Raw genomic sequence first — 26,947 nt, forward strand, 5'->3', positions numbered from 1 at the left:
GAGATAAATCTAGGCCTGAATTGCAGAGGCTGCCTTAGCCGCTGCCGTCCAGCACCTCCCAGATGGTTGCACTGGGTTTCCTATTTCAATGGGGCCTCGGCGGAGCAGCAGTGGCACCTCGCTGTTGGAGGCAGTAAATGGGCTCCCATCTGGTTTTAATGATCAGTAGCACTTCGGTGCTTGTTTATTCCCATGTTTTATGCTTCAGCAATAAAATACTGCCTCAGTTTGTTCAATCCATCCTGATGCTGGATGGAGATGAGTTCACAGCCTCTGACAAAGAGGTCCCAGCGGTACGCAGGATGTTGGTTTTTTTTTTTTTTTTTTTAGACAGCTGGGCAGGATCAGATGATGTAGTGGCAATTAGTTTGAAATACAGACGTCAGCAGACAGTATAGAAGGTAGGGAGGGCAGCTCGTCGTGTGCCTAGCAAAGAAATCTTGTCCTTGGATTAAGGGAGGCTTTTGGTTGTGGAGCTGGAGCTGTCCTCCCTTCTGTCCCCCACGGCGCAGAACAGAGCTCTGATGTGGAGTCCAAATGAAGTTAGTCCCAACTTTAAAACCAGGTACCTGAGGTCATTGGAGTCCCAAAGTGCTGCCCGTGGCGGTCACTCAGCTGCAGCGTCGTGTTTTAATCCTCCCATCCTGTTACGACACTAAAACGGCGGGGGAGATGGCAGAAGTGCTGGCAGGGCCACGTCTCGCCGTGGGCATAGACCAGCTCTGCTGCCGGTTACCAGCACCGCAGCGCTCGCGGCAGCTATGGCGAGACTGGGAGTGGTTTTACAAAATTCACTGGAGTGAATACAGTCTAATATGAAATTACTTTCAGGAGGAGACTGTTTGTAAGGGGCTGTGAGGATTTCTGATGTTGCTCCCTCTGCCTAGCACGTGCATGTTACCTGCCCGGCGCGTCCAGGAGCAGAGAGCCTGTCTGCCGGCAGCTCTGGTGCCGAGGAGGTTGTTGTCCTCTGAAGGGACGAGCAGTAACACTTTGTGCATCTCTGGCAGTCGGTGTCTGGGGATCTTGAATCATTTTTGCAAATGCTAGTTAAGCTTTTCAGCACGTCTAAATGTGACTTTCTCCCACGGGGTAGGTGGGGACAGTAAGGCAAAGAGAGATTAAAGACAGTAAACCACAGAAGGGAGAAATGCGCTCTTTGTCTCCCTTCTGACTTTTATGGAGACCTGGAAACCTTTTGCTTTCCCATCTTCCATTTGTCTTCTACCCTAATGGTAGAGCAACAGTCTCCTCCACTTTATTTCCCAACAGTATACTCCTTGGAGGATCTTTAACTCTTACCTCTAAAGAGCATTGATTTTCAGCAGAAATATCCTTTTTCCCAACTCTTTGTCACATCTTGGAGCTATAGGTGGCAACTAAAGAGAGAAGGATTTCAACAGACTAATCAAGCCCCTTCCGAGTTGTTCAGGGTCCGTTCCCTTGGTGCCACTGATGTTGCATTTGTGCTGATTTCCCCTGGGAGGTCTAATTTAGGGGGAGAGATTAAAGGAGACTTTTCTCGGGCTGCTTTTACGCATCAGGAAGAAGGAAGGTGGGCAGCAGCTGCTCTGTTTGGTTACTGCTTTCCCCAAGGTCACCCACCCAGCCACTGCTGGAGGCAGGACCGGGCTCCCTGGCGTAGGTTTCAGGCTGATGTACGTTTGGAGCACGCCACTGGGATCTGTCGGGTCCCAGCAATGCGCAAAGCGAAACCAGTCCCTCAAACCCCGCCAGCTACCCTCCGAAACGGGGCTCTGGGTTACACCAAACGTGTCACCTCCAGCTTCCCAAACAAACATGGGGTGTCGGTGTGGAGGGAAGGGGACTTTTACAGAGCTGAGCGGGTTTTGCCATCCTCATGTCAAGAAGGGCTGTCTGGTCCTCCCCAGGGTGAGCCTGGCCTCCCGCTTTCAATTGCAAATGAAGCAAACGGCAAAGTGTTTACCAAGAAACCTCCCTGGCCTCTGCCCTGGCCCAGAGCTGGGTCCAGCATCTCGGCCCTTGACTCGCCCTGATGGTGTAAAAGCTCCCAGAATCGGGGCAGAGCTGTGTCATGGTGCCCTGGAAAGAAGGAAACCCTGATCCCTACGGATGCTCCTAGCAGCCTTGTGCCACTGGAGCCGAGTGGGACTCTGGGTGGCGGGAGACAAGTGAAGGCAGGCAGCCAGGCGCCACGCTCATCCTCACGCTGCTCCCAGCCCAAAAGGGGGGACGGTGGGGAGAAATAACACTGCGATTCCTGGGATTTGGGGTTGGGACAGCCTGTGAGCTGCAGCGCAAACTCCTCGAGTCCAGACTATAAAGTACTTCACAGGGCCGTCCCAATTGCCTGGCCTATTAGTTTTATGGAGGGGGATATTGTAAAGATGCAGTTGATCTCCTTTTGCCATGGTAATGAAAATGTAACCGTAGCGGGGAAAGGGAGCCTGTGTTTGGGTGCCGGGGGGTCATTTCCCTGCGGGATCCCGGGGTCCCCGGGCATCTGTCCCCTTCCACCGTGGCTGAGCGGAGCTGGTTGCCGTGCGCGGGTGCGATTTGGCGAGGAGAGCCTTCCTCTCTCGCCCTGGCTGGGGGTTCCTCCAGGGTACCCAAAGAGGAGGAGGAGGAGGAGGATGGAGCTGGGTGGCTGCACAGGCAGGGGCACAGTGCCACCCAGTGACTGCGTGTGACCTGCGAGGGGACAGCTGGGACAGAGCCGTGGGCAGCCTGCGGTGGGTTTGCTGCAAAGGTTTTGAGGCCTGGAAGCTGCAGGGAGGGCATCGCAAGGCAAGTATGGGAAAAGCCAAGAAACCAGCCGCGTTGCTGCTTTGTGATGAAAGGGCACGAGGGGCGAAGGTCCCGCGCTGTCACGGCGCGTCTGGAGCCAGGGTTTCGCGTGACTGGTCTTGTCCGGGTGCTGACGGAGGCTGAGTCGAGGGCAAGTTGGGGCTGAAGCAGCTCACGTTTTCGGGAGGGACCCTGGCAGCCAAACAAGCGAAGGAGGACGCGTCTTTGCTTTGGGAAGCGCAAGAGGGCTCCCGGGGCGGCGAGGCCGGCTGCCGCAGGGGCTGCCTCGGAGCCGCTCGGTCTCTGCCAGGCTGGGGCTGGACTGGAGGGGACCCCTGGTGTCAAGGTGTCTCGGGCATTAGATGACAGCCATCTGTGGTGGCTTTCTGGCTTGCATCCCAAGGTTAACGCAGGACTTTTCCTCCTTTCTGCCCAAACCCTGCCTGCATTCCTTGCTGGGTCAAGCCCTGTGTCGCGTTCCCAGGCTTATAGCAAGCATCAACAGGCAGCTTGACTGGTGGGGTAAAGGGAAAGGAGCCAGGTACAGTGGGGTGCGGAGTCAGCAGCTCCCAAGGTGGCTCCCTGCGCTGTAAATCGCTGCCCCAGCAATGCCCTGACATGTTTCCAGCAGGGACTGTCTCTTGGAGGAGGCACAGACTATGGCTCTATTTTGGGTGATGACTACAGAGCCCACGGAGCGTTTGGCAGCAGGGAGGGGTGTTAAATCAGCCTGTCCTTCTGCAGGTCCATTGTCTCCTCCCTCCACTCCCCTCCATTTTCCATAGCTGTTTCAGTGTCGTGCTGCCACTGGGCTGCGGGACTGCAATGTGCGGCTGAAATCAGGGCACTGCAGTGAGGGAGGCATGAGCCCTGCGTGCTTGACTGATGAAAGTCCTACGTCTTTACTGCCCTGTTAAGGACTGTGCACACTTTCTGTTCTTAGGCTGCTCTCTAATGTGTCTTTATTTTTGTCTATTTAAATTTAGGCCAGCATTGATACCTCAAACGCTGCTGTGGAGTTCTGTAGGCTACCATTGCTGTACAGCACAAACCCTGGCTAGAAACCCAGCACTTTGTCCCAGCGGTTGGAGAGTTGTTCCCATCCCATCACCGACCTCTGCCTCAATCAGATAGTCACTAGTGATGGTGAAGGTGGGTCACTCCGCCTCACACAGGCAGGAGTTGCTCCTGAGTACTGGAAGTAACCTTTACGTTGCTACTGGGGTACATCCTGCAGTTGGGATGATTTCGGACGGAGGTTTCCAATACTGCTGATATCCCGCATGTGTTGGTCAGACCTGCGTTAGCCCGTTCAGCAGAACCCCAGACCGGAGCCAATTTTAGCCTTTCCGTTTCAGACTCCCCACGATGTGTGCCGTGTCCAGGCCAAGGTGTTATTTCTTGGAGGGAAATTATCTGTTAATTTTAGATCTAGTTCTCCAAAGTGCTGATTAGCCACAGCTATTCCAGGTAGTTGGGAGCAGCGGGAGGTATTCAGTCTTTGAGGGATGTGGCTCTTTGTTACATTAAGGAGACCAAGTCTGATGAATTACATTTCCTTTGTGGCCACACAGCGCATTAGGCTGGATGCTCAGCAGGACGCCAGTCCGGTGCTGTGTGCGTATCGGTCATCCCTGCAGACCTGGAGCCAGATCACCAGCTGCGATACCTGGAAAGAGAAAAGCTGTTTCTCTGCAAGGTCAGTGGATTAATGGTATCACTGGTCACAAGATGAGGGCAAAAAAGAGACAGTCCAAGATTACAGAAATGGATTCAGCATGTAGAAGTCCCAGTGAGAGTCCCCTGAACTACCTCATAATCCAGTTCAAATTAGTAAAGTAACATAAAATACATCAAAAACCCATGGGGTTAGAGTCAAGAAATACATGGGGCCATTACTTCACAGTAATGAAAAATGGGCAAGTTTGATTTTTATGTTTTTAATGACAAGTTAAGGATAGTGACAGCATACTCTAAGACCTGGCGGGTTTGTCAGGAGCATCCCCGGGGGTCTCATTGCCCAGCTTGGTTGCCGAGCGGCGGTGGGCTGAACAGGAGCCGAGTGCCAAGAGTTTCAAACCAGCTCCTGTTGTTCACTTATGTCAGTCCCTTCTGTCTTTTCAAAATAGCATCCTCTCCTCTGACTTACCGCTCCCCCCCGAATCAGTCGAATCTTGGGTTCAGGGGTAGGTGGGGGAAGGCAAAGCAGCACGTCCAGTGCTGCCTTTCTGCCCCCCCCCAGCCCTCTGACATGCGAGCGAGAGCTCTTCTTGCCCCAGGGTCTGGAGAGGACTCATTAGATAGCGCAGGTTGCGAAACACGGTACAGTGGAGGGGTGTTGGCAGTCCGTGGGATCCACGCTTTCTCTTGTGCTTTAGTGCTTGATTTCTAGACCAAATGCAAGATTACAAGTGCAAGATTTTTCAGTGCTGACTTTCAGCTGCCCTTGTTGGACCAGCCAGGACGTACAAAGCAGGAGCCGGTTCCCTGCGGATACCCCAGATTTAGCTCTGATCCCGATTGTCTGGTGCGCCAGCGGCGGGTTAGACTAATAACTCGTGCAGGGAGGATTCTGGTTACAAAGCGCCTGGAATGAAGCGAGCAGGTGCCGGGAAGGTTATCTGAGGAGAGCGCGCTGTTAATTCCCGGCCATCTCTCGCTCCCCCTGCCTGCCTCAGCAGCAGCGTGGATGGCACACGAGGGGCTGCTGGGTTCCCCCGGTGAGCGGCCATCCCCACACTGAGCAAGGGCAGTAGCTCAAGCTTTTAGCTCCCGAGGGTCGTGCCGGGCTGGAGCAAGGAGCCCCCGCAAAGCGGAGATGGGTCCGAGTGGTTCCCAGGGTGGTCCAGCTGGAGCGGTGCATTGATAACCTGGCTCAAGGTGGGCACGCGGCAGCCTGTGTTAACGAGTTACAATAATTGGGCTGTAGGCAAGCTCTTAGGGCTCAGGTTTCGGAGCAGGAGGCTCGCTCTGTGACAGCTGTGATGGTTTCTTTCCCCGCTGCCTGCCTGTCCCTCTTGGACGCGCGGTCCTGCTGCAGGAGGGCTCAGCTGTCTGCAGCGACTGCCACGGTTTGCAGCTCGGGGTATTAAGGTAACCTGAAATTGGAACTGCTTTACCTTACCACGCTGAGCTGTGACTTGTGGTTCAACAGCTGCTATGGGAGCAGCTGATCTGCCCTCTAAAAAAAGGCAGAGGGGACAGTGTAAGGGACAGAAACCGCCACAGCTGCTCCAAGGTGAGCTGTCCAGGCTGGGGAATACAAACCTGAAGAGCCTTCCTAGGTGCACAGTCCACGCTATTGTAAGTCACATAAAAAAATTACAAGGAAGCGCGTTCTTTTGCTGTGGCAGTATTTCATTTGAGTGCATTTAGGCATATTTCCTACTGGTAGAATCTGAAGGGGTGTTTGTTATTGCACCGGTTTAGAAATAAAACCTTTTAATTAAACAAGGGTGACAAACTGGTAAACCCAGCTCATCCCAGCTAGCTTGCACCTAAAAATTAAGGCTTACGCTGCCTGTTGTTGGACTGACCTAACTAAACTAGTTCAAAGTTAAATTACCTTATGCAGGTAAGCTAGAAATAAACCCAGCTTGAGTAACTGCTTTTTTCTTGTTACCTTTACTCAGCAAAAAGTCAAACTTGGCTGTTGCTGGAGCTTTAGGTAGCTGCTGTGCTTGCTGGGCACTCCCGGCACAAAACCCGAGTCCTGACTGCAGCAAGGGGAGAGCTGTGTCAGCCTGTGGAGAAGTTGAGCATTAAGAGCAGTGGTCCCCAGCTGGAAAATTGTCTGGGAAGTCAGTGCTGGGGGTAGGAAGCTGGGCAGAGGGAGGATAGAGTCAGTTTCAGGTGCTGGGGATTTGTGTGAGGGCAGGCAGGAAGCAGCCTACATCTTAAAATGCAGAGACAAATCACAGTCCCTTGCAGCCCACTTGGACTATGGAATTTGTTCCTTCTGATAACTGAAATGTGCCACAGTAAAGCAATGCAGCTCCTACGTCAAGGGGTAGAAAGGAGTTATTTCTGAACACGTAATGAATTAAGGGAAGGTAGAGTGTTGTGGCCTCATATCAATAGGAAGTGGTGCAGATTCATACTTGGTGACACCCGATGTGTTTTGAGACACAAATAAAGTTGTTCCGTACAGAACACAAGTATTTTAAACTTCCCCAAGCCCCCAGCTATGAAATCACTTCATCTCCCACTGCCTAATAACAGTGTGTGTAGATGCTGCTTAGTGTCAGAGAAGCCTGGCTATTACCAGAACAAAATGCAGTTGCTGCTCGTGGCCCGCCCTTGCATTAGGGAGTGCAGCACCTACGTTCATTTGCATCGTACGCATCTCACCACAGACAGGAATAGTGCTGCTGCTGTGGCACCTGTGGCTGTAATTCAGGTTGTAGGAAGCAGACGGCTGGTATAGCAGAGGATACTTGGTTTTGCTACATAAATACTAAAGCAAGAGCTACTGAAGATGTCACAAGAAGCAGCTGCAGCAATGGGCTGGCACTTCCAGCTTTTGCAAGAAAGCTAAAGGCAAACAAAGTAGTTTGACACAGGATTATCAAGCCTACTGCGTGCACCTTACCTGTTCTTACTTGTGTATCTGAAATACTGCTGTTTCTCTCTGTAAATGTTAACTTGCCAAATGTGAATATTGGATGATAAGACACTGTGCAGAGTTGGCTATGAATGTTTATTAACATCGCATGGAAATCTGTACTCCAGAGAAAACAAACACTAGGTGCTGAACATACCTACAGAGCATCCAGGGAAACAATGCAAGCTTTTTAGACTTCTCCTTTGCAGCAGCTGAGTGTTTGATATTCTTCTTAAGTAAGTTTTTCTCCCACGTAATATCATCTCAAGTTTCAACACATTGTTAATGATTTTACTGAATAATCCAAACATTAAAAAACCCTTAAGTTCTAGTTAGTGCTATTGTTGATCTGGATTGACTGTAAAAAGACAAAAGACGACCTTCTGGTTTTGACTTGCAAAAGCAGGTATTTGTGACATATTATGCTGACACCTTCCCAGAGCGGCTAGAATGCCAGCTATTCCACTCTCCAGTACCTGCACAGGTTACGCCTTATTCACTCGAACAATCAGAAGCTAAATTCAAACCGTATGCATAAATGAGTCATTCTTACAAGCACAGTCAAGGGTATCACAGTAAAAGGTGGTCATGGTTTCTACAGAGACCTTTAAACGCCTCAGCAAAAGAGCAGCGTTAAGTACAGTGACAGGAAGCGCACTGAAGCGTCGGCTGTGAGGGTGGAGGAGACAGTGATAATCTGTATAACCAGAGATGCATCTTTTCCAGGTGAACCTCCAGAGCACAGCAGTATAGTCTGAGAAGAGGCACGAGGATGGAATAGGAGAGTATCATTCAGCCTGGCAACAGCATTTTCTCCTGCTTCGTTCTTCCTTTGATTCCGGAAAACTTCCACTGGCACTCATTCACCCACAAAACAGGGCATCATAATGACAGAGTAAGGACTTGAATACTCTGCTTATATTGTCAAGGTTTTAAGACTAAAGACAACAAATAATACTGCAAGTTGAGGCAAGTTTTATTTAGACTGTACAAACAGGGCACTGGGAAAAAAAAAAACAAACAGTGGCTTGATGTTGGGACCAGTTCTATGAAATAAGTGGAGTAAGAAATTAAAAAGGCACTAATCTTAAGAAAAGACACTCCATATATTCTAAGAATATAATTCATTTAATACTGTTAATCTTATAGCACAAAAAATAAAACAAGCTATGATCCCCAAAATAAACTTTAAAAGCTTACACTTAATATTATTGCCTGAAGATCATGGTCTTTAAATTACATATTGTGTTTTAAAGTTTACACAGTGAAGACTGTCTCAAATACAAGGCCACCTTTCCCACTGCAATAATTGTATCCTTGTCTCAAAACACACTTTTCATTTAACACAAGTAAACAGAAAATGACAACTATACAAGAATGCTTTCACTGGTCCCAAAAGGCAGTCTTTTAGGCAGGTCTCACTTTCAAATGCAGGTATTGAGGAAAATGCTTGAAAACTTGACTAGAAAACAAAGGCAGCCCACTCATTCCCAGGATGTTAATACAATATAAAAAATTACTTTACAGGCACGTGAAATGGCACAAAGAATGCTGTTTTTCCCTTTACAAAAATAATGCTCAGGCTCTTCAGAGCCCCAACCCAAACAGGATATTCCCTTTTGTTTATTCTTTCCCAATTTGTAAACAATCATGAATTAAATTAGCGCTTATCCAGTGATGGACACTGATTAAAACAGTTTTCATTTAAACTTTCAGACTGGTCAGAGGCTTCGATGTCTATATACACATGTACACAACAGGAGGAAGTCAAACAGTAAGCCTTGCATGATAGTTAACTATTGTGGCACCAGGTAATTAAACCACTCCTAGTTCAAAAGCAAGAACAACTTTAATGGTGCATAGACTGAAGCCATCACTTGTAGGCTCTCATGCTTCATATTAAGTATACCCTACACGCCCAAGGAACATTTACGCCGATAGTTTTATCACTCAAATTTAAGAGGCTTCATAGAGCAACAGACAGCACACATGTAAGCAAGCAACAAGCGATTGAGAATCCAGAGTCCTTCAAAGAGAAACACAAACTGATCAAATGCAGTCTTTATATGAAAATACTCGTCTTATAGTAAAATAGCAAAGACACATTTTGAAGCAAGGTTACAATCAGCTTAGGCTGGTCAGTATGCTACATTTAAACCACATTTAACATACCTGAACCACACCACTGCTACTCAGAGAAACACTGTTCATCCGTGGCCTAAAACCAGGTTCACAGAAATTTAAGAATTCTTGTCTTTGCATCAGATGCCACTACACACAAATTTTGCATAGTTTTGAAGGTAAAACATTTTGCTTTTTTGCAGTATCAGAACATAATTAAACCTAAAACAATGCTTGTGTTCAAGGTGTATTCCTTATTCAACGAGGGGATGAGTCAAGACATTTATTTCGGTGAAAAAAATCCAGGTTAAAAGCTGTGGTTGAAATCTCAAATCTCACAGTATTTATTTACCATGCAAAGGAAGAATTCTACAATCAGTCTTCTGAAGAGCTGCCTGTAACTAGGTCAGGTCTGAAATAAGATTTCTCTGCAGCAGACTGAGTTTAGTGCAGTTTCTGTATTCAAAAGATGACTTTCAGTAGTACAATCTATGTAGTAAACTTACAGATATAGTTGGGGCACAGAAAAAGCATGACCTTCTTTAGTTAAGAGAGCTGCATAGCTTTTCTTTGCAAGACAAAGTGTCAATGCCTATTGTCAAGAATTACTCTTACAGCACCAAACATTTCAGTCAATGCTACTCTACTTCACAGTTAATTTGGTAGTAAAATGCTCTACAAGAACTTCTAGACTGTCAGCCACTTGATCAATACTACAGAAAATAGCTAATAGATGAACAGAGAGACTTCTTTAAAAAAACCCCGGCATTTTGAATGTCTTGTTGCAAATGCCATTTTTGCATTTCTTCAGTGCCTTCCAGTTAAGGATCTCATGGCACTTTCACATGAGCTAAGGACAACGTGCTTTTATTAGGATCAAGCAACACAAATCAACAAGAAAACATGCTGGAACTTAAGACAACAACTTTTATATAATTTGACATTTATAAGAACTGGTGAGATTCTGCAGGTGTTTTTCATTTTGCTACAACTGACAGCCTTCAAAAGTTGAAAAATGGGGGCTGCTGTTCTGTCAGCTTCCACAACAGACATTTTTCTTTAACCAGGCTGTCTGAAAAGGGAGGTTTTGTAGTTGGTAGTCTTTGCAGACATATATTGTGATAATTCAGTGTTCCATTATTCTTAAAAGAGCATTCCAGTTCACCTACAAAACACATTTAAAGGCGGTGGCACAGGATCACTGTACCTAAGCTTTCATATCCTGTACACAGGCTAAGGACTTAACCTGCATGGCGTGAATTGTACTTCTTCAGCTGCAGCTATATAGTTCCCTACTGTAAGTACAATTACAGCAGTATAGCTTATGTACAGAAAAAGGGAAAGCAGCTATACCGATAATAGACACCATTGTGGCCTCCTCCAGCCTGAGCATTAATTTATCACATGGGGGAACCCAAGCAGCTGACTCCAATTAACTGTTTTCTAGAGGATGCTGGGAAGGGGAAGGATCTGGGGCATATATAAACCAGAGCCAACTCATTTAGAAGGTTAAAAAAAGATGGCAGCATGCAGGGGACTTGGGATGCAAGCAAGGGAAAAGAGGAAAAAAGAAGATGAAAGCAGCTCTGGAAAAGAAGCACAGCAACATGGAGACACCCTAGAAAAAAAGGTACTGTGTTCAAAAAGGAACTGTCAACAAGCTGGGGCTGGCATAGCTAGGAAACTCTGGAGAGATAAGGGAGCCTGCGGAGAAATGGGTATAAAAAGTGTATGTTTAAATAAGAGGATTTTATCAGTATTTACCAAGTTCTTCTGTCCCACTTTTCTCCCTCTTCATGCCATGGCAATGATCAATCTGTCTACCAAGTAACAGCTTAGTGACAAGCACTTCTATACTAGTAAAGCTACACTTCCAACACTGCAGAAGGGCTGTATGTAGACCAGGCCAAAGTGTTTCCCTTTAAAGCTCACTTTTCTACAGTTAGTGCTTGCAAAAATCAACAAAAATGCATTAAGTATGTCAAAAACAGGTTACAAGTATCAACCCCTCCTAAGTTTCCTTATAAATAAATGCCTCAGCTTCAATGCAGCTCAATCAATGGTTATTTGCATTTAACACACACTGTTTCAGGAAGGTCAACAACAAGCTTAAGAGTTAACAGAAAAGAGCAGCTTCTAATACAACTGCTTAGAATACATAAGCTTCAATTATTGTTCTTTAAAGAGACCATCATTTTAAATGTACTACCTTAGGACAGGTTCTCTTAAAACTAAGTCGTCTTCAGTCCTAAAATTGCATTTTTGTTGTTGCTTTTTGTTGGACAGTAATGCACAAGTTGCATGTTTGATCTAAGATTAGGGCTCTTCCTACTGAGCAAGCCAGAAAAAAGTCCATGGAAGTCTCAACAAGAAAGATTTTCTTCCCATACTTCTCTGCTATATACTGGTGCAGTCTTCTCCAGCTTAAGGCCCAATAGTTTTAAAAGTGAAACTAAATTCTGGATGATGCAACTATGGTATGAAGGTCAGGCAGTGACTTCAGTTGTATGTATTCCAAATGTACATTAAAAGAATCGTCAAACTGCAGCAAGCTGGAAAATGCGCAATGCTAGCAATGTGCCATTAAGTCATCATCCCACCTCAAACAATGCTAATGATAGCCAGGAAAATGAAGCAGCAGTGTAAATCAGGCAGAGGGAATCATTCATTCTCATCTGGGTTTTGAGGGTCAAATATTTTGACATGCGTGAATGGGAAGAGCCCTTTTCGACCATTGACTTCTCCTTCCCACTGACCGTTTATATTCATCCTTGTAACCTTCACAATATCTCCAACCTGCATAAGTAAAAAAAAAAAAAAGGAAAAAAGTTATCACACATGGGAATCTCACCTCTGATACAAATACAAATCAAATGAAGAGGAACAACAAATACAAGCCCATCATAGGAAAAAAAACCCCACACTCTTCTTGGCGTAAGGTTCAACTGAAAAGAAAAATTATTTTTCCTTAACTAAAATACCAACATTTTGCTGCTAAACACGATAATGTTGTCAGCACTCTTTTTCAGACTCTTAACTAAATGTATATTTACATATTCAGACAAATTGCTGAACTACACCTTTTCCTATAGGAAAGCTTACAACTTCATGCAACAGTATTATTTAGTTCAGATATAAATTAACATCACTAAAGCTACCATCAGTAATGAGATGCAACATCCATTCAAAAAAACCAAAGTACTCATACTGGTTTTGGCATCAGCCGGCTTATTTTCAAAGGAAATTTAGTTTTTTTCAAAGAGAGATTCCTATGGCAAAGAAACCATTACTTTAAGTTCTAGTTCTGATTATCACAGTCTAAGAAGCTTCTGTAATTTTTAAAATAATGGTACACTTCTGAAGCAGGCAAATGCAATTTTTTTTTTCTTTTTTTTTTAATTTAAGCATTAGATATACAGATTCTAGCTTTATTTGTTGTTTTCACCTCTACTTCCTGGCAAGAATTTGAAACGGGAATGATGACATGTCAGGCCTTTCCTACCATAACTGTTCCTCTTCCTATTTGGTGCTGAAAGATGAGAAGAGCTAAACTCTGATCAAGCAAGAAACAGCCCAAATGTTGATAAGTTATACTTCTATCATTGTTCAGTGCCTGTATTTGATTTGGATTAGGATAATTTACAAAGCAAAATATCCAATGTGACAAGTAGCATTTAAGACTAGCTAAATAGTCATTTCTCCCTTAAATGCTTCAGAATAGCTGCACATGTGGTTTGTTGCAGCAGCTCTCTAACTTTACACCTCCCTTCCTGTTTACTTCATTTACTCTATGTGGTGACTATAGTAAATATTAGAAAAGTGACATTAGCAGCTGATAACTAACATCACAAAAAGTAGAACCAGCCTATGACCAATGGCAAAGAGTTCATAAGTTTCTTCCCTAAACTAGGTCCAAGCTCTGTGTAGCTGAGTCTCAGCTTACCAAGCTACTTCTGTGAAATCCAAAGGTAACTAGCTTTGATCTTATTTAAGGAAAAACTAGATTTTAGTCCTGATGCAGTATGTATAACAATTTGTCTACATTATTTAAATAGTATTAAAATTTAGAACTGATGCAGATAGTTTAAGGACCTTGGCCAAGGGCCTTAGATCAAAACTTTTCAGGTAAGACCTGTATATTTTCTGTTAAAGAAAGAAACTCTGAGTTTACAAAACAGTGTGCAGGTCACTAGATGATCTAAAGCCTGTTTAAACCAGTTACCGTTACTCCAATAGATATTTTTTGAATATCACCCAGAAGCAAGAACCCTTAAGTGAAGTTTAAGATACTATAATAAACTCCTTGGCAGTCACTCAGTGTTACATGTCTTAAAATAAAATTTCTCAAACTTTAAAACTCTTTTTAGAGATTTAAGCTTTATGTTGCATATTAGAATGAAATTGGGCATTTAAGCAGAATGTATTGCTCCTCCCCAGCCCCCCAACTTTTTCTCCACTACTTGTAGGGTTGCCCATGTCCTGGCTGCCCCTCCGCCCCCAAATTCGAGACTGTCACACTTGGAACAATTGTAATCTTGCACTTTTAAGAGAGGAGAAAACTCTCTGGACTCCTGTAAGTTCTTCGGATATAACCAAGATCATGTTACTTTCTTAAATGGACATCTTTACTTCTGCTGTTCCTGAACTCAAACGTGAAGCCAGCATATATTATTAAGTAGTTATACAGTGCCCATGATAGTTAGCACATACATGTAGCATTAATTTAATTGGTATTCATCCCTTCATGGACTACTGCAGCATGCTTTAATTGTGTATTTGCTAAAAAGCCCAATTTGTCAGATTTTCACTGACTAGAAAGGCTAGAGAAAGCTTTAAATAGTAACAAGATGACCTAAACAGGAACCTAACACATGTCTCTTTAGGAAAAGGCTGATAACGTCTATAAATAATCACTGTTACATTGCTAAATTTAAATAACCCTTGAAAACAAGTCCAAGTTTTAGACCCAAATTCAAGAAAATGCAGCCAACGTCACAATTAAAACCTAATAAGAAACTGCATTTGCACCACGCTGTAAACCCAATCACTCAAACACTTTAATCTTATTTATGGAAGACAAAAAAACATTTGTAGCACAATGGATCAAAAACATGGACTTGCATTTTCTGAGAGTCTGACAATTTAATTCTGCTCACGTGCCACAGAGATCAATCCATTTTGAAACTCTAGAAAAAGATATCCTTCAGTCTGACTCTGATTTCTACAACGTGAATAGGTTTGGAAGTCTTGCTTCACTGACTGAAAAAAAAATATTTACAATGTAAGTCTATTGCATTGCAACAAACTGCAATGTAGATTAACAATGTAAAATGTTCTTTAGAGTGCTGGGTGGGCAAAGTTGCCACAAATCTGAATCTGCCATTAAGGAGTGCTGGCTGACAAAAGCTACTAAAAAAATACTATCATATGCCAAGAACCACTGGAATAGTAAATTGATTTGCAATAACTTTATATTATTTTTTGAGAGTGGTTTTTTTTTAATGAAAGCTTCTGAATATCCTCTTGTGCTATCTTATAAAAACAAACAAAAAAAAAGCCGTTCTCCTGAGAAGATTAAATGAAACAGCATGTTGAAGCAAGATTTTTGGAGAAGGAACCTTGATGTCATGATAGAATAATTAATGGATCTTATGTTAAAGACCTCTGTTTTGACAATGTCTAGAAGAATCTGGTCACATAGTCCCTCTATTTGGTAAATGCTTTTTAAAGCATCTATAACAATAATGTAATTATTATATATCTGTAATCTCAGCTGAGGTGTGATCTCCCACTAAAATTATTTAACACACTATTTTTTCAGAGAACGTTTTAAGCCAGTCAGAAGGATTGTCTTATGATTAGGCACAGGACAGTCAGGAGACCTGGTTCTATTCTCATCTCTGCCACAAACTTCCTGTATGACTCTGGACAGCTCATGGCCCTTATCTATAAATTAGGATAATGCTTCCTTAGTCTCAGCATCTCTCAGATAAGTTAATTCACTTGTAAAGCATGCCAGCATGGCTGGATGGAAGTATCAACTGCTGAAATGAGTAATACTTCTGAAATGCAGCCATTTGGTTCCACCCAAATGATAAAAATCAAAATGTATTTTAGATAGCATCCTTTCATTATGTCCCTGTTACAGCATGAATTCAAAGCCCTGGGGAAACACAAGCTGTGGAACATGCCAGTCAGAAAGGTTACTTCATTTTCTCTAGACTCTTCCATACCTGTCTTCCATTTGAAGCTGATTCATGTACTGCAAAAGGTTTCCTGCATGCCATTTTAGTCACACAGTCAACCAATTCACCATATTTTACAGATATTCCAACAATAGTATGTTAATAGTTCTATGGCTGATAGAGTTCTGTAATATAAGTTTGAGGAGATAAAAATGCATTAGAACACTAAATCATCATTTTAGCCCACTGGGTCAATAGCTATAGAAAACATTGCTCTCGAATTTACAGGGTGTTGAATCTCAGTCATTATCCTAATTAGTGTCACAACTCACCTTCTTTGCTAACACTAGCATTAGTAACAAAACAATTGTTCAGACCAGCTGCCTGTTCTGGAGAAGAATAAACAAGGCTCAACACCAAGAAATTACCTGATATCCCACTGTCCCCAAAAGGTAAAAATCTGAGCTACACAAAAGAGGCAGAGTTCAGCCACGCTGCAAACAGGACAAAGTGACACTGAAGTAGCTGGCGCTTTACATATTGGAAGATTCAAGAAACCAAGAGGCTGAAAGCACAGCTTAATTATCCTTCACTTCTGATGTGTGTGCCAGAATAATAATAGTTGATGCCCAAACCAGAGAATCGGGTAGTTCAGAGGAAAGATCTTCAACCATTCTTGAGGCATGAAAGCAGGTCAAAGGGCAGCATAGAAATGTTGAGTCCTAGATGCAATTAATCTAGCCTTATTTAGGAACAGAGTAAAACAATAGAAGTTTGCATTTCAAGTATAGCTAGGACAATTGCCACAGTTGGGGTTGCAGCACCACAGAGAAAGTGCTGCTTTTCATTAAATGATGGTACCCTGTCTCTATCTGATTAAGCCAGCTCTCATTATTGTACAGAACTTGGACAGCTCAGAACTCCCATAGACCATCATTCTCAAGCCATGCTGAATCTCACTGTAGCACAGGATCTTGTCTAGGTTATCCATGTCACTTTCAGTTTCATCTGAAAACAAACTCTGCAAACAGTTCTGAAGGTGAATGTATATTAAATTGTGAGGCACTCAGCACTAGCATGATGGGAACCATCAATAACTTTGACCAGAAAAGGAAGTTACAAAGATTAAGACTGCACACAAAATCTCCAAAGTAACTGTTCAGTTGTATTTTCAAAGGTAGCATACTGAAAAGTTGGTGCATGTCAGCACAGGAATCCTGCTGTCAGTGTCACTTTCAGTTCAATAGTTATCAGAACTAAAGCTCCCCAATCAACATTTTAAACTACATGAGTATAGGCTCAATATTTTGCTTAAAATCTAGACCTCGTGGGTTAGATGCGTTATAATGCTTAACACAGCAATACTAAGTTTCCTTGGCTTAAGAAAAGCACAATGCTTGTTGTCTAGTGAAAGTAGCAGCCTAATTTCCTAATTACGAAAGTTCTACTACTAGCACATTTTGGCCTACTTGTCTCAACTTCCCTTTGAAGAGGAAAAAAGTTAACTGTAACCTAATTGTAACAAGCTCAAGAGAAATACTGTAAGTCAGTTATATAATTATGGTGAATGGATATTTATTTCACCAAAACATTTCAGTGACAGGTTAATGCTTGCTATATCATGAACAGATAAACTACTTAATACTATAATGCTGGCACAGCTCTAGAAAAAGCCATAATTGGTATATAAATTAGTACAAAAACTCTTGTTTAAAAAAACCCCAAACCTTCAGATTCCATAACACTGTCATGTTAAGTATGGAGATGAACTCTAGAACTACTACTGCCTTCAAATTGGTCTATGACACTTATTACAGTGTTTGCAATATATTTAAGAACTATTTTTCAAACACATGGCAGACCTAAGTCTAGTGGCTGCTGCTGGTCTCCCATTTTCTGGTTCCTTATGCCATTTCATTCCATTTTACAAGTAAATTTGAAATTTGTTGTTCAGGTCATGAAGCACCCCTCAAACAATTCACTAATTTCTAAGGGAATTATCCACCATTAGTTCATTTGCTGACTATGCTGTACATAAAGAACTTTGTTGTGTAGAAGTTAGTGATCAATCAACTACTTTGGATAGAAGCAAGAAGTACCCAACTACCAAGAGATAAACTCTCTTTGAGATAAAACGTACCAGGTCTTAGCCTACCAGGCATTGCACACACATCACATGCTAGTTAGAGCATGCCAGTTTAAAACAAGGCTTCATTAGCGTATTATTGTTAACAGGCTGGCTGTAGAACTACAGGTTGTTAAATGCCAAGAAACTTTAAGGTAGGCTTCACTGCTTTGTATCATAGTAACAGTGCCAAAGAATCTCTGCTCTTACAGAATTCATCACCTTCTTAAAGTGCTATCCTGTATAACCTTTGGACACAGGACTGCCCTCCTAGTTTGCCCAAAGAAAAGCAGGATTGAAGAACAGCAGTACATAACCCAGTAATGTAGAGTTCTAGTCCCAATAAGTACAGGACACTGTATCCCTGTCCTTCATATTCCTTCCTCTACAGCACCAGAAAGGAAGGAAATTGCTTCTTGGCTAAAAGGACACAAGTAAAGAAACGGATCTGGGTCATTGGTTGTTTTGTTTGTGGGTTTGGGGTTTTTTTTGGTGGTTTGGTTGGTTGGTTGGTTTTTTTTTTTTTTTTTTTAAATACAGTATCCGTGAAAATACTACACACATTAGTTGTAAAGTTAGTTAGTTGTAGCGAGAAACTGCAGACTTCAATCATTTCATTAAAAACATTAAATCTGAACTGCCAAGGTAAATAACTCAACTGACAACAGTACACTTAAATCTTAGAAATACATATAATTTATTGTAGGCTTTACTAATTGTTCACTGGTGCAGGGAGATGCCCAAAGTTATATGTATACCAACTGTATGCTTTGAGATAGCAGCTATACTTAAAACTTTTATTTTAGCATGTAAACAGATTACTATTTAGTTTTTTATTTTTCACAATAAAAGTAGAGCATATAATGCAGTAGGACCAAGTCAACATTTAGAGGTTATTCACTGCAGTAATACCAATATGAGTGCTAAATAATTTTAGCCCAGCAAAGTCCAAATTATGATAAATGCCATATTAACTAGTACCCTCACAGGAACAACACTATAGTTGCCCTTAAACTGTCATATTTTAAATACTATTTAAAAGTTAAACACTCCATCATCATCCAACCAAACAGATCTCTTTTCAGATTTTCAGTAGAATATTCACTTGTTTTACAAGTTACATTTTCATGTGAGAAATTAAAAAAAAAAAATAATTTATACCTTCCTTACAAAACAAACTTCTCTGTAACAGGCTATGAATCTTTACCTTTTCTTAAAGAAAACTTCTGACAGCTTACGTAAACAATAGTGTGCAATAGAAAAAACTGGACTTGCCAGCAGAGAGCTTGTCCCATTTTCAAGCTGAACCCAGGAGAATGACATCCCTCCACTTAAAAGGAAGTCGAGCAGATTACTACGCAATAGCTTTATTTACTCCAGATGGTATTCTCTTCCTTTTAAGTACTGTCTGTGTGCTGACCACACAAAGCTAGAGCCAGCAAACAGATATTTTGCTCTCATATTGTTTTATCAGTTTAAATGAGATTACACAATCAGGCACTGCTAACAAGGTGTTCTACCTGTACAAGCTGAACTGCGATTTAGAGTACACCTACACTAAGGTGGAGTACTGTCAAATACTATTATTCTGGAAGAACACCATTAACTTTCTTCCCCAAAACATTCCCATAACCTGTTCTTTCTCTACCACTAGCTACTTTCAGTGCTCTTACAAAATAGAAGCTTCAAATGGTCCAGATTATTTAGTGACATGTAGAGCCCTGACAAGGTTGGGATTAAATACGTCATCAGGGCCCAGCAGGTGTTAGGCAATCTAAAGGAAGATCACGAAAAGAAGTTGGAGTTTCTTCTTTAAGAGTAGTAATGTGACAAAAAAAATACTGCTATAATGAGGTTGCTAAAGTTCCCTATGTGTGGATAGATATGGAGAAGCTCTAATCACTGATTTTAATGAAAATGTAGATCAGTTCCCAGAATTCTGCTTCTGAAGCCTCTTGAGAAGCCACAGTGTGGCTAAGGTACACTTGCAAAGAAAACAGACTACATAGGAAGACAAATGTGCCTGTGGTGGGAGACACAAAGACATGAGGCAATAAGGGATTAAAATTCAGTGGAAGAGAAGAATCTCTCGCACAAAACTTCAGCAATCTGAAGGTTCAAAATTCAAACCTACATGTTGGTCAGAGAATTAATCCTACTGGTATACTAGAGGAGTAGCTAAAATGACAGGATTAACTAGATCACTAAAGATCAAGTCAGAAGAATCTGTTAGTGAGGGCCACCCTTCCAAGTGGCTTTGCTTCAGGGTAGCGGAACAAGTTCCCTGAAGTAATTCCATGACACACTGATAAGGTAACAAAAATCAATCCCTTGCCTTGCTTTGTTTTCAGAAGCACGAGTAGTTTTGGCAGGAATCTTCTGTAGAGTGCAGTTGGCAGTGAATTTACACTTTGCTCTATGATAATTTTCACACACTGCTCACAAATAACAAGCTGCTAGATTTCATAAGACTCAAGGAAAATCCAGTGATACATATTTAACTTTTAACCCCATAAGAGTAATCACCTGTAGAGGTTTTACACATACAGGAGGCAAAACACTTAGGGCAACTATTATGAATAACTGGATGTCACCTCTCAAATTTTAGTCAAAAGTAACAGCTATAGGCAACAGCTTTAACTTGCAAAGTAACTGAGCAAAAGCAACAGGAAAAGTTCAAAAGTATCTTTAAAACCACTGTTCTACTAGCTAAAATGCTGTTACTTCCTTTGCTTGCTTCCTTGCATTTGCTCCTTGAAGTATTGTAGCATGCTCAAATTTCATCTTTGAGACTGGCACTTTTTCCAGGTGAGACATTTTTGAACTATGGGTTAACTAGCCTTCAGTATAATCTAAATGTAAAAGTAACAGTCTCAGTGTACTGGATATATCTTTAAAAACTTCTTCCAATCCATCATTTACACCAGTTAAACTAGAATTGTAACATGAATTCTTTACCACTTAAAGAATAAAGCTCTAAAGTCTTAAAGACATCCCTAATAAAAATAAAATAAAAAATGTTTTGGCAAGCACAGGAACTTACTAAAGGTTCAACGCAAATTTAGAGGCTACACTACAGCCTTTCATCTAACCCCTTCACCCCCAATTTACACCCTAAGGTTTCTCAAATTCCACTTTTGAAAACCAAAGTAAAAGGGACTAGAGCACTTCTGATATATTTCTGCCCGGATTTCAGCTCTCGGCACCAAATACTTGAGTGCATCTCGTACTACCGTTGAGGATCAGAAAACTATGTTTATCAGCAATCTTCACCTTTCTCTGAAGGATGCTACTGCCAGTTCTCAACCTGGAATGCTGCAATGATTAATGAAACATCTCTTTCCTTCCCCAAGATTAGGTGGAAGAGCAAAGTCATCCTCTCACTAGCACTTACTTCCACAGCAGGATATATACATTCCACTACCCTTGTAACATATTTGCACTGTTGTTGAACAGGCAAGAAGAGAGCGTAAATACAGGCCCCGAAGTAACCTGGTCACTTTTCTCAAAGGAAGTGGTATAGATGAAGCAATTTGTGTAGATCTTTCTTCAGAATGTAACCTAACTTCCTCTTGGTCCCTTGACATAGATAAGCAGACTCCATATGAAGTCATCCACACCAACTTTGCCACTAACAACTTTTAGTTTCTTATTTTACAAAACAGTTGAAAATGGTAAGACTTGAGAGGAAAAACTTACCTCTAATGCCAGCGCAGTCTTGTCATAAGCACAGGGTACCCTCTTTTGGATAGCTTTGGCATAGACTGGTCCATTCTGTGTTGATGGCAGAGGATTGATCACTGCTCCAGGTGTACTGGATACTGAGGGAAGGGGACTTGCGGTTTGAGGCTGAGCATAAGCATGGGCAGGTTCTGGAATACCGTAACTGTTGGAATTCCTGTTTCCATGCTTCCCATGAGAAGATCTGACTAACTTTTCTACATAAGGAACAGGAATCATCCCAATCCGACCATCCTTGTTTCTGGCACTCCACCACTGTTCTTCTGGCTTCTCTACAATTACCAGTATCTCACCCTTTTTAAATGGAAGATCCTCAGCATCATTGCCAGGAAAGTCATAGAGAGTCCGAACATACTCCACATTTTCTTCTGCAGTGGACAGAGCAGGGGCAGATCCAGATCCCATTGGTGGACTTGGATACCTAAGTTTAAAAAAGATTTGGTATAAGCGATAGTTATTGTTTTGTATTTCCAGTAACAAAGCTAAGTACCAGTTTTACAGTAGGAACACCAACTAGAGGAGAATTATTTATTCAGCTTTGTAACAAAAATATTGGCTTGGTAGCACTGTGAGGCATTTCATGAGTAACTCGTGCTTTCAAGTAATTACTTATATAGCCAAATTAGCTTCCCCAGAAACCCAATAAAAATCTAACATGGCTGCAGAAAATTGGGAGAAATAATGCAAAATCTTCATCCACCTGCTTTGGACTGTTGTGAGGATCTTAGGGTAGAATAAAATTAATTCTATAGCTTAAGTTATGAGAGTCATGATACATTAAAAAAAAAATTTTCGGGTGACTTAGGGTGGAGGGGCTCTTGAAGAGCTACATAATCCTCTTCAGTTCATCACATCTACATTTTTAACTTCAGCATCCACTTCTAAAGAATTAAGTAACTCTAAATGCTAGACTTGAGGGAGCATAGCAGAAAAGGGAAACAAAAGTAAGAGGAGGGTATAATAAACACTTAAGCTATAAGTCCAATGTTATCTTTCTGATTGGTAGTACAGCATCTTTCTAACCAAATCCTACTACTCACACGCAGAATTGTGGGGACTGCCAGTCACATTTATAATGAAAACTCCTTTCTTTAAGAAAAGATATAGGCAGATCCTGTGTTTTTAGAAGACAACACTTTCCCCCTCTTTTCTGGAAAGTAGTACGGAATTAAGCTCCCTAATCTTATTTTTACAACTTCAACTCTCAAAGGGTTGTTACAGAAGAAAAATTATTAGTTTCAAAGTACTTATCTTTACTTGCATATTTAAATACCTAATAACCTGAAAGTGACATCTTCATATAAGACAATATGAAATACTTGTGTCCAGTGGTAAGAATGGAGTAAGAAGTGAAAAAGCTAAGCATCTAGAAATATTCCTTTGCCTTATTAACCATAATATTACTCTTAATTTATTCACATCATTGTTTATGACGCCATCATCAGTCCAATACAGTCACTTGACTGTGGTAATATATGATTGTTCATCAAATGAGACTATTTTCAGTGCAATCCATTTTCATCATAAATTTTATATATTTTATTCAAAGCAGCTGTCAGAAACCTTAATGTATATACACCAGAGCAGATACTTATTATCTAAGCTACGATAGCAAAAATCCGTGTCATTAGCCTACTTCAATTCTCTTTTGCTACTTGCAAAATAAGATGGATCTCAAATCCCTGATTTTTGCAAGATACACCAGAAGCCATAAACAGAAAGATACGTGCTTCTTTAAGACACCCAGCTGCAGCCAAAGCCAGGGAAGAGAGGAAAGCCTTCAGAGAGCAGTAACTCTGCATAAGCAAAAGCTCAGGAACATCTGCAATGATGGTCAGAGCTCACTATTGACACAAAACAAATAGAAAGCTTAAAACAGTCAGTCTTCAACTGTTTTACAAGTTTAAAATGTCATCTCCGAGAGCTAAGTGTTGTATGGCTATATACAACAAACTACTTAATCCTACCACAAAAACTACCTCTTCATACTGTACTGTATGAAATGAAAACAATCAACAGCCTTCAAAAGCACAAGCACTGGAGTGCGATGTTCCCTTAAAAATGCTACAGAAATAAGAATTAGTAATAACAGTTCTGAAGAACATACCTGTCTACCCCTATTCTAAATCCAGTCCATTAACTAAAATAAATAAATAAAAAACCAGAAATGCTACCTCTCATCCTCCCTCTTGCAGCAGTTAGTCTCCTTCAAACAGAATTTCAAACCATCAACCATGTCACTGATTTTTCTAAGTGTTCAGAACAAAAATCATGCTAAGGAAAACCATCTAGTCGAACCCATTTGTAGCTTTATAAAAAAGCTTGTCAGTTCACAGTAGGCTAGGTCCCATGAGTCTCTGTATGCTGTGAGAATATGCAATCAAGACCTTGAAAATAAGGTGGTACTAAAATGTTCATAAAATGTTTCACGCAAGACTCCTAACAAATACCAAGTAAGAAAGTGGAATCAGCTAAGTTTTCAAGTGTTTTAGAAAGCCAAGTCAGTCATTGCCATAAATGATTAAGAACAAGTTTTTACATCCAGAAAGGCACAACGGTATCCAAGTTAAGGAGAACCGAGATAAGCATAAAGATTGCTTCAGTATAAACTTTTTTCCTCCCAACTGTCCACAAGTTTAAACACGCACATAACACTGGGCAGCTCCATTCAAGCGTTCCTGCAATGAAAGTAATTTTTTTTTTCACCTACCCATCTCTCTAGCCACAGCACAATCACTACCAAGAAGACTTCTCAGCAACTTTAAGAGTTCTTGAAGCTAGTGCTTTCTGTCACATCCCTCCCATCACCTGACAGCTTTACGGAAAGACCTTTTTTGACTACTTGAGTTTTTCAGCTTGACAAGCTAATGTCAACCTTTGACAAGTTACTGATTGTCATTAAGAACTGGCCTATGCCAAGGTTAAATTGTGACTATAAACCTCAAAGTTATCCTTGCCCCCTAAGAACTGCAAAACATAGTAAGATTTTAAACTGCAGAATTTAGAAGCAAACCAATTTGAATTTCTTTTCTTAATGTGTCACTACTTTTCTAGCTTTTATTTCACTTCATTTTATCCAGGAAGCCCAAAAGCTTTGAAATCTGATACTGGGAAAAGCTTTATTAATTAAAAATATATGTTCTAGTGTTCCTGATAAGCAGTTTACTGATGCAAGTTGCAGGTATGTTCCATGTTGGGAACAGGACAAAGAATGAGCTCATAGCCAAGTCACATTTTCCCATCCTCCTAGAATAGCATTTCTCAGTATAGTGCATAGACTATGCAGATATAGATGAACAGTGTCACAACCAAACTGTGAGTAATAAATGTTTTACATTTTGTTGGGGGTGGAAATGCCACTCTACAAGTTTTGGAAATGCTGCCCTAGAATGTATTAAAGCTGACTTAACAGGGTGAAGCAGTCTAATCACATAAAGGCCTGTTCTATTATAATCAGTGTGGATGCAGGGGCAGAGAGCAACTCAAGCTCAGAGGCTGTACCTCAATCACTGAGAAGACTTGTGAACCAGCTTCTCAACCATCCTAGGAACAGAAGGACAATACAGAAGAAAAGGTTGACACAAAGCACGACCACACCCTCTTGGAAAGCAATTATAGCCAGTGGTACAGATGTACACAATACCTTCATATATGCCTACACACGCTGTAAGGACAGACCCCGCACATTATATGGATGATTTGACTGAAAGAGCAACCCATAATGGTCACTGAGACCCAGAGTGCTAAGAAGGACCGCTGTTAGAAACAGCTTCAAACGTGGGCCATAAACAGATATTTCCTTAGTATACACAGCGTGGCCCTACATCTAATATTAAGATCCTGGAGCTATAGGCTGGACTAAGACAGCCCCCCCTCCTTGCACCACCTCGAGCAAAGATAGCAGTGGGTGGGGCGGAGGGTGGCACTCACCTGGGCGCAGGCTCGATGAGGGTGGTGGTATCCAGGTAGTGGATCTTGTAGAACTCCAGCAGGGCGGGCAGGTGCTCAAACTCCTGGTCGCCGATCTTAAAGCGGCGGTTGGGCAAGGAATTAATGATGTAGTGGGAAACCCGGGAGTTCTCGGACACCGAGAGCACGTAGTCCCCCGGGCAGGTGGACGAGTCTCGCACCAGGAACATGCCATGCCGCTGCCCTTGCAACCGCGTCTGCGCCTCCGCCCGAGACACCGGGCCCACGTACCAGCTGGAGCGGTCCGACGAATCGAAACGAGCGGCTGAGGACATGGCTCCGGGCGGGGAAGGGGAAGGGAGGGGAGGGGGGGGGGGGGAGGAAGGTGAAGAGCCCGAAGGCCCAGGCGAAGGAAAAGACCCGCGAAGGGAAGGCCTGGGCAAGGAGGCCTGGGAAGCGGAGCGGGCTGGGGGCTGGGAGGAAGCGGCTAGTGCCCAGCCCAGAAGATAGGAAGCCCAGGGAAAGGGGGATAAGGGAGAAGGAAGCTCCGTGCCTCTGGAGGCGAAGGACCGAGGAGCGGCTGGGGTGGGGCTGGCCAGACGCGGCGGTCAGGGCCCCCGAGTCTCCCTCAGCGGCGGGGTGTGCAGGGCATCCTTCCCGCCTCTCTCTCTCAGGCCTGCGGCGGGCCCGGCTGGGCGGGCGGCGAAGAGCGGCGGCGGCGGCTGACAAGGACAGGCGACCCGGGAAGGTGGCGAGGGTAGCCTGCTACGGTGCCTCAGCGCCGGAGCCAGACGGGGAGGTGGGGCGGGGGAGGCAGAAGCGCCGGGCTCCCGCTTTCTGCTGTGGGTTCCCTCCCCTCCCAGAGCCGAGCACCAAAATGGCGGCGGCGCCGGGCGGTCGGAGTTCTCCGGAGACACCGCCCCGCGCAGGCGCCGCTGGCGGCTCGCGCCGCTAGGGGGGCGGAGAGCGACGTGGGGCTGCCGCGCGCTGTGGGGGGAGGGGCGGCCGCGGCCGTGGCCGTTCCCGCCTGAGGGAGCGGGCGGCCGCGCTGAGGGAGGTGGCGGGCTGTGGGGGTGGGTGGGTGTGTGGGGGGGAGCGAGCTCCGTGGCTCGGTGCCTCATCCTCGCGTCTGGAGGAGCTCTTTCCCCGGTCTCTCTGGGCTAGAGTCGTTCAAGCCTTTCCCGGCCCACCCCCGGTTGGGGGGTGAGTGAACGTGAACGGCCCGGGGGGGTGTTGAGTCAGGCGGGGTGTGAGAGCCCCGCGCCTTCTGCAGCCCCTCAGGCAGCAGGGCCGTCCTCCCCATGCACGCTGCGGCACGCTTTACCACAGGTCGCCCCCCAAAAACCGCCCAGTCCTTGGGCTGAAGACATCTGAGGGGCGCCCGCCAACATACCTCCTCCATCTTCTCTCCATCCCTCTCTCAGCACATCCCTCCTCAGTGCTGCCCAGCCCCTGGCTTTCCCTGCTTTGCCATGGCACCCCAAGGCACGGTAA

At 43.4% G+C, this 26,947-nt stretch overlaps 1 protein-coding gene and 1 long non-coding RNA gene across 2 annotated transcripts; one reads left to right on the forward strand and one right to left on the reverse strand.

Annotated features, from left to right (window-relative positions):
- Nucleotides 1-2,617: 2,617 nt before the first annotated feature.
- Nucleotides 2,618-8,393, forward strand: LOC142037337 (uncharacterized). The gene is made up of 4 exons (XR_012652349.1): nt 2,618-2,769; nt 3,756-3,921; nt 4,344-4,468; nt 8,099-8,393. It is a non-coding gene; the product is annotated as an uncharacterized LOC142037337 (long non-coding RNA).
- On the reverse strand, nt 7,450-26,330 carry CRKL (CRK like proto-oncogene, adaptor protein). Its single transcript, XM_075041645.1, has 3 exons — nt 25,475-26,330; nt 21,503-21,965; nt 7,450-12,289 (listed from the first exon to the last, which is right to left on the reverse strand). Exons 1-3 carry the CDS (start codon nt 25,786-25,788, stop codon nt 12,155-12,157), a joined length of 912 nt encoding a protein of 303 aa, XP_074897746.1. The 5' UTR covers nt 25,789-26,330; the 3' UTR covers nt 7,450-12,154.
- Nucleotides 26,331-26,947: the final 617 nt, after the last annotated feature.

This window comes from Buteo buteo, chromosome 11 (genome assembly GCF_964188355.1).
Source record: "Buteo buteo chromosome 11, bButBut1.hap1.1, whole genome shotgun sequence".
NCBI classification, from domain to species: domain Eukaryota; kingdom Metazoa; phylum Chordata; class Aves; order Accipitriformes; family Accipitridae; genus Buteo; species Buteo buteo.

Excerpts from the sequence above, each read along its gene's own strand:
- CRKL (XM_075041645.1), bottom strand. The coding sequence starts at position 25,788 with ATGTCCTCAGCCGCTCGTTTCGATTCGTCGGACCGCTCCAGCTGGTAC. Across the intron at positions 21,966-25,474 it reads CTCATCGAGCCTGCGCCCAG|GTATCCAAGTCCACCAATGG; the intron begins GTGAGTGCCACC and ends TTTTAAACTTAG. Across the intron at positions 12,290-21,502 it reads AGACTGCGCTGGCATTAGAG|GTTGGAGATATTGTGAAGGT; the intron begins GTAAGTTTTTCC and ends TTACTTATGCAG.